We start from the raw sequence: 12451 nt of genomic DNA on the forward strand, positions 1-12451 counted from the left end.
TCTGCATTCCTTACACTGTCCACATTCCTTATTTTTCTTGACACATTAGAGAATTTTACAAAGATATAAGGCAAGTTCACACATAAACTATCCACAAGCATATAACAAAATGCTGGTCTTTTAATAGCAATCAAAAAATACTTGCTGGTTATTATCAAACACAGGCTTAATTAGGATATCTTCCTACTCAATTATTTGAAACAAATTCAAGTCACATTTTATTCAATAATGGTATTATTAGCTAGCTTAGCTTTGTTTTTTAAGTTGGGGACGGTAGTAGAAGGGAGAAATGTGTGACAGTCATTTCCTTCATATAGCCATTACTGTTGCCCATAGCCACAGAGGACAAATTAGAGGGAGAAAAACATTATTACTATGATTTTATATAGTCTCTTAATGAACTTAGAATTCCCATATATTTTCTTCTCAGAGCATGAGAACTAAGAAGCTGGTAAGTATTTTAAAATACTCAAGAATCTGATCTAATTTCCAGAAAAAGCTAATCTCTCCAAATGATTCATGTGTGTAATGACATAGAAACTTGAAATTCTAATAGTCATAATTACATTTTATTAAGTAAAGAACTGGTCAATTCACAAAAATTTCTTTAATATATTGATATCTGTTTTATATTACAAAAGATCTGTTGTCATAGAGACATAGAAAAAAGACACAGAAGACAGTTATATTGCTTATGTACTTTAACCTTGTCTACACTGTAGGATCAAAAGAGATGATCAATGTATTGAGCTTAACAAGACAATAATGGTATATCTCCTAGCGTTTTTAATAAGATTATATGAGTTAATAAATGCAAAGCACTTAGTACAGTGCCTGGTACAAAGTAAGTGGGCTATAAATAAATGTCTCACCTAAATGGTACATATAGATAAAATGTCATGAAATCATTTTAGTTTCTCCTCCTTCTGTCATCAGTATTTTAACAACTATCCTAACATTGTCTTCACAGTATATTGTCTTTCATAACCGTTTTTATTGTGAGATTGTACTTGGCTCTTTTTTGCCTACTCTTTAAGTGCCTTAAATCTATTTGCTATGCTTCTTTCAGTTTCTACTACTTTTCTTTAAAAAACGTGACAGGGAATTCCCTGGCGGTCCAGTGGTTAGGACTTGGCGCTTTCACTGCCGGGGCCAGGGTTGGATCCTTGGTCAGAGAAGTAAGATCCTGCAAGCCACACAGTGCAGCCAAAAAAAAAAAACCAAACAAACAAAAAAATTTTTTTAAAGTGACAAAGAAGGCAAAGCATATGCTGTATTTGCATGTCAAAGAAATTTATTTACCCTGACTTTGCAAATAATCACTTTTATGGCACAAACAGCCATTTTTATGGTGACAAATAATGTCATATGCCGGATGAATTACAGAAAAGAATTGGAATTTCCTATATTTTATTACTTTGCATCTCTTTGTCTGAAGAAAGGTTGGTGTACTTTACCTCTGCCACCTCCAGTCATCAAAGATTAGTATTCATTTTGAAATGAAGTTTCGGACTTCCCTGGTGGTGCAGTGGTTAAGGATCTGCCTGACAGTGCAGGGGACACAGGTTCGAGTCCTGGTCCAGGAAGATCCCACATGCCACAGAGCAACTAAGCCCATGCCCACAACTACTGAGCCTGCGCTCTAGAGCCCACAAGCCACAACTACTGAAACCTGCGTGCCCTCACACCACGATGAAGAGTAGCCCCCGCTCGCCACAACTAGAGAAAGCCTGCACACAGCAATGAAGACCCAATGCAGCCAAAAATTAATTAATTTTTTTTAAAAAGAAATGAAATTTCACAAGGGAATACAGTTATAAGGAGGGAGTTCCCTTATTATAATAAGGGGATACAATATATAATAAATGAATATTTTAGGTTATATATAAAATATATCACTATATGTAATTATATTTATAATACAAATCGTAAACTAAGGTAATAAAATATATAATTAAAATATATGGTGTTTGGCAGGAAATGGTGAGTATGCACATGGGGTTAGTCTATCTCTTTTAAGTCTGTGCCCTTTTCCAAAAAGCACTGATTACACTACCACCCCGAGAACTGAATATGGCAGTGGTTTCAAAAAGAAGAAATATGTGTGTTGAGGTGAATTTGAATATGATGAAGACATAGGATACTCAGAGAGAGATGGAAGAAAACTAATCATGAAAAAGAACCACTTTCTTTAGTAACCCTGGATACTACATGGCAGGGTGCGAGAGAATCTTGGTTAATAAAATTTTTAGCCTATTAAATTATTTGAGAATATGTCGGTAGAGCAATATAAACTATTAATAGTAATTTCATCTTGCAAATATGGGAAGTCTAATTTTAAAACCTAATTAAATACATTTTCCACTCAAATCTAATAAAATTTAATCTATCTTTGAATATAAGAAGGCACGACATAGTCAAGAAGAGTCTTAATGTTTGTTTGAAAAATCCTCTTGTATACATCCATATTCAAGAACACTATAGAAAGGATTCCTGAGTCAGACAGGTAGCTGAGTAACATTTAAGATAATTACCAGTTCTGAGATTCTAGGATATTATGATAAATTAAAAATAGGCATAGTTCGTATACTGGATGTTGGAATCAAAGACCAATAAAATTTGGGGGAGAATCTTAATTTGGTATAATCTGGTTATCTTTGAGGGTATTTTGATGGACAAGGTTAATGTCTAACAACTTGGAAAAAGAGAAGTTATTGGTGGGAGATTGAGATGTTGAAAAGAAAGGGGAGAAAGGAAGTTGATTTGGGAAGTAGCAAAAGGAGTTTTCTTTTCATAAATCAAAAGAAATAATTGGGAAGCAGATCTTCAATGGTAGTTTCTGAAAGCTAGCACTATAATTGAACTGAATATCTTAGTTCTCTATGAATATACTGAGACCATGGCCACTTAGGCAAATTCATCTTTTTCTTTGTTTGTTGAAACCCAACGGAAAAAAAATTCTATCTTTTGTTGTTTTGATAATGGTTTAAAATGAGCAAAGAATAAAGCAAAAATAACAAAAAAACACCCAACCAAACAAAGAAAAACTATTCTAAATATAGTTTATTATCTACTGTAAGCTAATAAAAATCTGAGAAGGTTGTAGCAGCAAGAAAAAGAAATTTGGGGTTAAAAAATTTAGAATTTTTCTTCCCTATGCTCTCAATGTCTCGCTTCTCACCATATCTCCTAGAACTTTTTATTGAGATTAACATGATTTGTAGAGGAATTGTTAGCACTCTTTTGAAGGGAAATAATTTTGTAATTATTTTATTACAGATTCATTAAAATTTTTCATAGTATCATTTATCATTCAATAAAACCTTCATCATTTATACAACAACTCAGTGTAATAAATAATTCTGTAACAAAGCAAATTATTCTGAACAAAGCTATTTAAAATAAACTATTAAGATACAAAATAGACTTATTTTTAATAAATGATTTGTTCAGAATAATTTCTTTTTCAAGAAATTTGGTATCTTAATAATATGTATTATTTCTTCTTGACAGAGAATATAGAAAAGTGAGATGATGAGAGAACAGGGAGTTAGCCAGCCCAGTTCCTAGTATGAGACAAGGTACAGCAGAATTCCCTTAGACTGAGTGAGGAACAAACTACTTCCAGCTCTTTCACTGGTGTTAAAAATCAAATTAAAACAATAAACAATCTGAATTTTTACTTTCTAACTTTTTCCATTTTCCTGTTGCTTATGTTTCCTTTTCCTGAGATCTCAAACATTGTGTTATTTAAATCACTTTTCTGTCATTTCTCACTCTGTTATGTATCGTACATTAGCCTGCCCCTCAAGCTAATCTTAATGGCCAAATTGAGCTCCCTCTTTTTGAATGAGGGCCTTTCCTACCTAGGTCTGTCAAAATATAGAGTAAACAATTATGATTTCCAGAATTATTTTCCCTTCTAAACTAGCCATGTGAAAGCCTACACCTTTTACTGTGCTTTATTATTGTCAGTTATATTTTTGCCATCTATTTATATTATAAAATATAGTCATGATGATTATTTGATTGCTAATGATAGGTTTTCCTTTCGCTGTGGCAGAGAGAGAATGGGGAAATGTTTCTGTAGCTCCATTTAAATTGCTTAATTAATAACTGCTGGTTGTAAGCTCACAGCCAGATTATAAGAGTTTGGTCCATTATTCAAATTCCAGAATTACAAAGGTAGGCTTTATTTTAATTTTTTCTTAATATATTGTTCCCTAGATAGTGATATCAAAATGCAAAAATTAATATAAAGTTTAATCTCTATTTAAAAGGACATAATTGGTTAATTTGGAGCAACATAAAAATACTTCAGAATGCTAAATTTTGAAATTTACCATAAATCACAACTAATACTTTTCAGTTGTATGTTTAAAACAAAAAGCAGAAATCTGATGTAATGTAATGATATAAAATTCTTATTCAATAGATTGAGGACATAAACAATACGGGAACTGAATCAGCATCAGAGGTAAATGGACATTTCCTTTAATGAAACATTCACCTAAAATTATCTGATTCACAAATAATCTTTCAATTAAAAAAATTAAGAGTTCTTTTATTATAAATATAGCAACAACAACAAGGACAAAAATATTTTGCAAAGCAAGATCATACTTTTGCACTTTCAAACGCTATAGCTTAGTGTTTTTAAAGAAAAGTATGTTTTTGCTTTCATGGTTAGAGACACAAGTCTCAATTTGAGATACTCTGCCAAGGCTGTATATTTCTTGAACTGTTACTAATAGTTGAGATTGTTGAAAGCTAACATTTGAAAAAGGCAGTTTTCTTTTCATCATCTGTCTTCTTTCCTCAGAGTTCCTGATAGTTTGTTTTGCTTATCACATACTAGCAGAGAGTACAGAATCTATTACCATGAAGGAATGTTCAAACCACAAAAATTTTAGTTATCTCTTTTTATCTAACAGAGAAAGTTAAAGATCAATCAATTTGATGGTGTGCCTAAAACTACAGCCACATAAATTGGAAGCAGTTTTATTTTAGGGGGCATGTGTTACATATTACAATTCTTTGTTTTTGAAAAAAGTTCAAAGGCAATAACAGATGATGTAATAGAACTAATTAAAATGGATTTTAAAAACAAGTTTAAGAATATTTGAATAGGACCAAAGGCCAAAGAGTTTTGTCCATAATATAAATGTTTTCTAAATCACTTGGAAATACTGGGGTTTTTTTCCTTGCTAAAATGTTAGTTTTATTAAGTATTTAAAAACTTGCATGGAGAGAAAAATCAAACACAGAAACCTTTCTTGTGTGTTTAAACTGAAGCCATCCACCATCAAATTGATTTAGAGTATGCTCACATGCACATTACCTTTTGTGGGATGAGTGCACGGATAGTGAAATTCAGATAATTTCACGCAATTTTATCCAAACAGCTGTATTAACACCATCTTCTAGGAAAAAAGATGCTTCTTGAACCTGTCAGCAGTGGATTTCAATAAGATTGACTCATCATGTAAAATGAATTCAGAGAAAGAGCTATTTAATAGAAATCTGTTAAAAATATTAATTTTTGTTCTTCATAACATTGATGGCAATGTAATGAAATTCACCAATGATGGAAGTCCCATGAAACCTAAATTTTGATTAGGAAGAAATATGCTAATTATCTATTTTATAAATTAGGAAGGAGATGATTCACTGCTTGTAACAGTGGTACCTGTCAAATCACACAAAACATCTGGAAAAATGAAAAAGAATTTCGAAGATCTAGAAAAAGAACAAGAAGAAAAGGAAAGGGTCAAGTATGAAGAAGATATAAGATATGAAGAACAACGTCGGTCTCTCAAGGAAGCAAAGTGTCTTTCATTGGTCATGGTAATTTTTTTTAATAAAGAACAAATAAAAGCAGTTAAGTTGGTTAGCAGCATATCCCTTTATGATTAACAGGTTTTCATTATGTTTTCTTAGGATGATGAACTGGAAAGTGAGGCAAAGAAAGAGTCACTTTCTCCTGGAAAATTGAAACTGACTTTTGAAGAATTGGAAAGACAAAGACAAGAAAACCGAAGGAAGCAAGCTGAGGAGGAAGCAAGAAAACGTTTAGAAGAAGAGAGGCGTGCTTTTGAAGAAGCAAGGCGGCAAATGGTAAAACAAACTGATATATATGTAACATTTATATATGATATTATAATACATAATTATATTATGATACATAACATTTATATATTATATTATACAAATTATATATTATATGTATAATATGTTATACAAATGTTATATATAAAACATTTAATATTAAGGGAGGTAGCTGGCTTTAGATAAGGTTCATTGCTATAAATTTAAGGAGATTTTCTATATACAAGGGTCTGATTTTGAAACTGTATACATATTCCATATATAACATGCATTTATATTATTTTCTAGCTTTCATTTTGGGATATTTTACCTAATATGCCTTAAATTTTTATTTTTATAAATTGTTGTAAACATACAAAATAATTATTCAACAAATCTAATTTCTCTTCATCTGTTAGCTCAGCCTGCAATGTGTTTAATAGCATGGTGCAGCGCACTTTCAAGTCTAATCATAAGTGTACACTTAGTGTCAGTATATATATATATATATATACTGAATATATATAGAGAGATATATATATGTGTAATGTATATAATCTAAGTGCTTAAGAGCATGGATTTTGGAGCCAGACTGCCTGGATTCAGATATCTAACCTTTATTGTGTACCCATGGACAAGTTATTGAACCTCTCTACATCTTAGTTTCCTCATTTGTAAAATGGTGAAAATAATTGTGCCTACTTCTTAAATCATTAAATGAGTTAATATAGAAAGCAGTTAGAGTAGTGTTTGGCATGTAATAAGTGTTTCATTTATTTATTTATTATGTATTTTTATCTTTTTATTATTTTTTTTTTTGACCTCGCAGCACAGCTTTTGGGATCTTAGTTCCCTGACCAGGGATTGAACCCATGCCTCCTGCAATGGAAGCGTGGAGTCCCAACCACTAAACCGCCAGGGAATTCCCAATATGTGCTTTAAAAATGTTAACTGCTATTATTATAGTAACAGATTTAACAACAAAAAATAAAATTGAAATAAGAAAACACTGATTCCAAATCTCATTGCAAGAATTTAAGAATGGAACATATGTAATTTTTTAAACTTTCAGACTTTCTTGATCAGTTTTCATTAATGATGTTCTGAGGTCTATATCTCCAAAATTTTAATTTTCTAGATGTTTGTTTGAAAATGTTGTTATTGGGTTGGCCAAATTTCGTTTGGGTTTTTCTGTAAAATGTTATGGAAAAACCCAAACAAACTTTTTGGCCAACCCAATATTTTGGGTAGTTACAGTTGGTTAATACCTACACATTTTAGATATCACTGGTGGTCAATTTAGTGGAAAGACATAGAAATATCATTAATTAATCAAATCATAAATTTCAATGAGTATTTAATTAATTTAATTAGCATTACATTAGAATTTTAATTATAAAATCATAAAATTTGAATTGTATGTAAAATAGTTCCAGATAATGTTTTATCCATTTAATAACCATAGTTCATAGTAAAAAAAATCCATGAAAATTACAGAATGAGAACTTTATTATGTAAGAGACTCAGTGTGTGTATACTTGAACCTCAATTTAAGTACACACACACACTTTTATTTTTTTTGGAAGATAAATTGTAGAATTTTTAATCAATGAAATACTATACAGCAATAGAAAATAATTAACCACAGGTAACCCCATCAACACAGATAAATCTTAAAAAAAACTACAAGATTCAGCAAAACTGTAAGTCAATAGGACCACATACAGTATAATTTCTTATAAGTAAAATTCAAAAGCTGCAACACTGAACAAATTTTTACATATTCAAACAAAGCAAAAGAATAACAAACACAAAATTAAGCATATTAGTTTCCTCTGAAAAGCCAGCAAAAGGTGGATGGGCTCTTGAAGGATACACGAAGACCTTCAAGAGTACTGGAAACATTCCATATCTTAAACTGAGTAGGACCCACATCTGTGTGTTGGTGTTACTTTTATTTATTTATTTATTTATTTTAACATCTTTATTGGAGTATAATTGCTTTACAATGGTGTGTTAGTTTCTGCTTTATAACAAAGTGAATCAGTTATACATATATGTTCCCATATCTCTTCCCTCTTGCGTCTCCCTCCCTCCCACCCTCCCTATCCCACCCCTCCAGGTGGTCACAAAGCACCGAGCTGATCTTCCTGTGCTATGCGGCTGCTTCCCACTAGCTATCTATTTTACGTTTGGTAGTGTATATATGTCCATGCTACTCTCTCACTTTGTCCCAACTTACCCTTCCCCCTCCCTGTGTCCTCAAGTCCTTTCTCTAGTAGGTCCACACACGTGTTTTATGTTTGTTCTGGGAGAGTTAATGTTTAGTAAAACTTTTAAATGATTCCTTAAGAATTTTAAACAATTAATCTTATCCATTTAAAAATTTGACTTGCTTGAGAAGTTTTATTTAACTTGAGTACATCTTTATTTGGAATTTTTCCAAATTTGATTTTTTAAATCATATGAGACGTTATAAAGGAAGGGGATTTTGGTCAAGAATACTAGAACAAAGAAACATTTCTGTGTAAGGTGGCTGAGTCTGTGCCTTTTGATTTATAATTCATTCCTGTCTTTGATTAATCCCAGTTTTTAGTAGTGAGTTGTTTCTTCGTTAGGTAAATGAAGAGGAGGAAAACCAAGACACTGAAAACATTTTTAAAGGGTACCGCCCTGGTAAACTCAAACTCAGTTTTGAAGAAATAGAAAGACAAAGGAGAGAAGATGAAAAAAGGAAAGCAGAAGAAGAAGCCAGAAGAAGAATAGAGGAAGAAAAGAAGGCATTTGCTGAAGCAAGGAGAAGCATGGTAAGATAGAATGTGACTGGAGGAGGCCACTGGGATTCAGTATGTTATGAGAAATCATTCAACTTTGGGGAATACCCTATTATTTCTGAACTTATATGCCAGAAGTAGGGATGGCATATAAGTTATTAAAGTCTCCTATGGCATAACACTGTCAGTTAAAGGTGTTTGCTTCATTATAGTGTTGAGAAGTTTCTGATTAAATTGCTATGCCTAGCATAGAGAAGTGTATGTTATCTTCCTTCTCTGGGAAGGCATGTTTTCCAGAACTAAGTATCTAAGCGAGGAGGGAGCGGGGTTCCTACCCCCACCTTTCCTTCCCTCCTCTCCATTCTCTTCTCCTTCCCTCCCTCACTCCTTCCTTCCTTTCCTCCTTTCTTTCCAGTATCCATCCCATCTGGGATATATTAAATGATCAAAGCCATTTAATCACAATTAGTTAACTCTCCAAAATGCTTACCATCACTCTGGATATTGCTACTAAACTTAACTCTGTTACAAAGTTATACTTCTTATACCATTTTTTAAATATTTATTTATTTATTTTGGCTGCGTTGGGTCTTCGTTGCTGTGCACAAGTTTTCTCTAGTTGCGGAGATCAGGGGCTACTCTACACGGGCTTCTCACTGCGGTGGCTTTTCTTGTTGTGGAGCACGGGCTCTAGGCGCATGGGCTTCAGTAGTTCTCGCTCGCGGGCTCTAGAGCACAGGCTCAGTAGTTGTGGCGCATGGGCTTAGTTGCTCTGGGGCATGTGGGATCTTCCCGGACCAGGGGTCAAACCCGTGTCCCCTGCATTGGCAGGCGGATTCTTAACCACAGAATCCAGGGAAGCCCCTATACCATTTTAATGTTTGTTAAATGTACAGTTACCTGACAAACTTTTTTTTAAGTAAGTTGACACGTGAACGCTGCATCCCCTTCCTGAAACATTTTAATTGGCTTCAATGATATCATGACCTGGTTTTCTTCCTGTGTCTGGGTGAGCTTCAGACAGATATATCCAAGTGTTTATTTGGCTTCATCACCCACCCAGATGCTCAAATCAGAAACCTGTGGGCCTTAAGTACTTCCACCTCTCATTCATGCCTCACATCCAGTCATTCACTGTCTCATTTCCTATATCACTCTAAAAATTGATCAGTTTTCCCCCATTTCCCACTACCACTACTATAATGCAGGTCACTGTTATCCCTTGCCTGAGGCCAACTCCTAATTAATTTGCTTTCTTGCCTATAATCCATTCTTTCCTATAAAGCCAGAAGTGGTCTTTCTTAAAAAATAAATAAATAAATAAATAAATTTGATTATGTTACTATTTTGCTTAAAAATTTTCCACGTCCCTTAAAACAAAAATCCAAACACTAAAATTTTTAAATAAATTTCTTTATAATCTTGCCCTAGTATTTTCTCCAGTTTCATTTCTTGATTCTTCCTTTTTTTTTTAAATAAATATATTTATTTATTTTTGGCTGCATTGGGTCTTTGTTGCTGCATGCAGGCTTTTTCTAGTTGCAGCGAGTGGGGGCTACTCTTTGTTGCGGTGAGCGGGCTTCTCATTGCGGTGGCTTCTCTTGTTGCAGAGCACGGGCTCTAGGCACACGGGCTTCAGTAGTTGTGGCTCGCAGGCTCTAGAGCGCAGGCTCAGTAGTTGTGGCGCACAGGCTTAGTTGCTCCATGGCATGTGGGATCTTCCCGGACCAGGGCTTGAACCCATGTCCCCTGCATTGGCAGGCAGATTCTTAACCACTGTGCCACCAGGGAAGTCCCTCTTGAGTCTTCCTTAATCTGCCATGTTTGTTCCAGACATACTAAATTTCTTTCCATTTCTTCAAAACGCTATGCTCTCATCTCTGGAACTTCATAAATGCTATATGAAACGTGTCTCTCTCTCTTTTCCCTGTGCTGAGGTATCTCCTATTCATATATTCCATTTCCTCTGGAAGCCTTTCCTGCTAATACAAGTTCCAGAAAGGTGTTCCTTTCATGTGTTCTTAGAGCATTTAGTGCTCCCCTAGCATAGCACTAGCGCTGTATTGTGGCTTATGGCCATCTTCCTCACTCAGTGAGGCTGAGACCACATCAAGCACATGACACGGGACTTCACTGAAGCCCGCGCACTCTAGGGCCCGCGTGCAGCAACTACTGAGCCCATGTGCTGCAACTAAGGAAGCCCACGTGCCTAGAGCCCATGCTCCGCAACAAGAGGAGCCACTGCAATGAGTAGCCCGCTCACTGCAACGAAGAGTAGCCCCTGCTCACCACAACTAGAGGATGCCCATGCACAGCAACGAAGACCCAATGCAGCCAAAAAAAAAGAAAAAGATGGTGCTTGGACTTAGGAAAAAAAAAGCACATGGCACAATGCATTCTAGTGTAACAAACTTCCTGTAAATGCTTGTGGAATAAGTGATTTATTTTATTATTATTTTTTATTGAAGTAGAGTTGATTTACAATGCTGTGCCAATCTCTGCTCTACAGCATAGTGACTCAGTTATACACATTTATACATTCTTCTTTTTAATATTCCTTTCCATTATGGCTTATCACAGGATATTGAATATAGTTCCCTGTGCTATACAGTAGGACCTTGTTGTTTATCCATCCTATATATAATAGTTCACATCTGCTAATTCCACACTCCCAGTCCTTCCCTCCCCCACCCACCTCCCCCTTGGCAACCACAAGTCTGTTCTCTATGTCTGTGAGTCTGTTTCTGTTTTGTAGATAGGTTCATTTGAGCCATATCTTAGATTCCACAAATATGGTATTTGTCTTTCTCTTTCTGACTTCACTTAGTATGATAATCTGTAGTTACATCCATGTTGCTGCAAATGGCATTATTTTGTTCTTTTTTATGGCTAAGTTGGAATAAGTGATATTAATACTATCTTATTAGGTAATCCTTGATTCACAAATGGTTTCTACACAGAAACCCTACAAACATTCTGAGAGCACTTAATTTCTGGAGAATCAGCTGGTTCAGAAGTGGTAGATAAGAAGTAGCTGTGAAGATCAGGAAATCTAGTCCTGGGAGCAGATTTTTAGGCCAAATCTGCCATTTTATCATGACTCACTAGTGGAAAAAGTGCAGGGAAGGAAAATGGCATTAAACCAAAACTCTGGCTTCCTAAAGACATTTCTATATCAGGAAAGGAAAGAGAAACTTTTTCCTTCATTTATGTTGTTTTCTTATCTAGGGCCAAGTATTGTCATTTCATATTATTGCTCAGTTAACTCATATATTAATAAAAATTTTTTTGGCAATCTGTGGATTTTGAGACCATATAAACATTATTTCTGAGTTGAACTGGTTCTGTGGTAAAAGCCTGTCATATATAAAAATTGGAACAAATAATAATTACCCTTTACCTCTCTTATTCCTATTTCTAGTTCAGCCACAGGGACACAATTCAAGTGAGAGGTTTATGTATATACTTTCAGGGGTTAGAATTAGGTCACTGCTTTTCATGGCAAAATGTATTCCAAGTCAATGATTTAAAAGCAGAGTTTCTATTTGCAATTTAGAGATTGCCTATATACAGGGAATGATATTGTAATA

At 34.2% G+C, this 12451-nt stretch overlaps 1 protein-coding gene across 8 annotated transcripts in view; it reads left to right on the forward strand.

Moving 5' to 3' along the window:
- Positions 1-12451, forward strand: part of NEXN (nexilin F-actin binding protein) — a 58466-nt gene that overhangs the window by 27655 nt on the left and 18360 nt on the right. For 7 of the 8 annotated variants that reach the window (XM_067726645.1, XM_067726644.1, XM_067726648.1 and 4 more), the window contains 4 exons: positions 4436-4477; positions 5656-5847; positions 5941-6117; positions 8706-8894. In XM_067726645.1, coding sequence (XP_067582746.1) covers positions 4436-4477; positions 5656-5847; positions 5941-6117; positions 8706-8894 — 600 coding nt within the window. The remainder of the gene's footprint in view (positions 1-4435; positions 4478-5655; positions 5848-5940; positions 6118-8705; positions 8895-12451) is intronic. The other variant, XM_067726646.1, reaches the window with a different exon arrangement.

This window comes from Pseudorca crassidens, chromosome 2 (genome assembly GCF_039906515.1).
Source record: "Pseudorca crassidens isolate mPseCra1 chromosome 2, mPseCra1.hap1, whole genome shotgun sequence".
NCBI lineage: Eukaryota > Metazoa > Chordata > Mammalia > Artiodactyla > Delphinidae > Pseudorca > Pseudorca crassidens.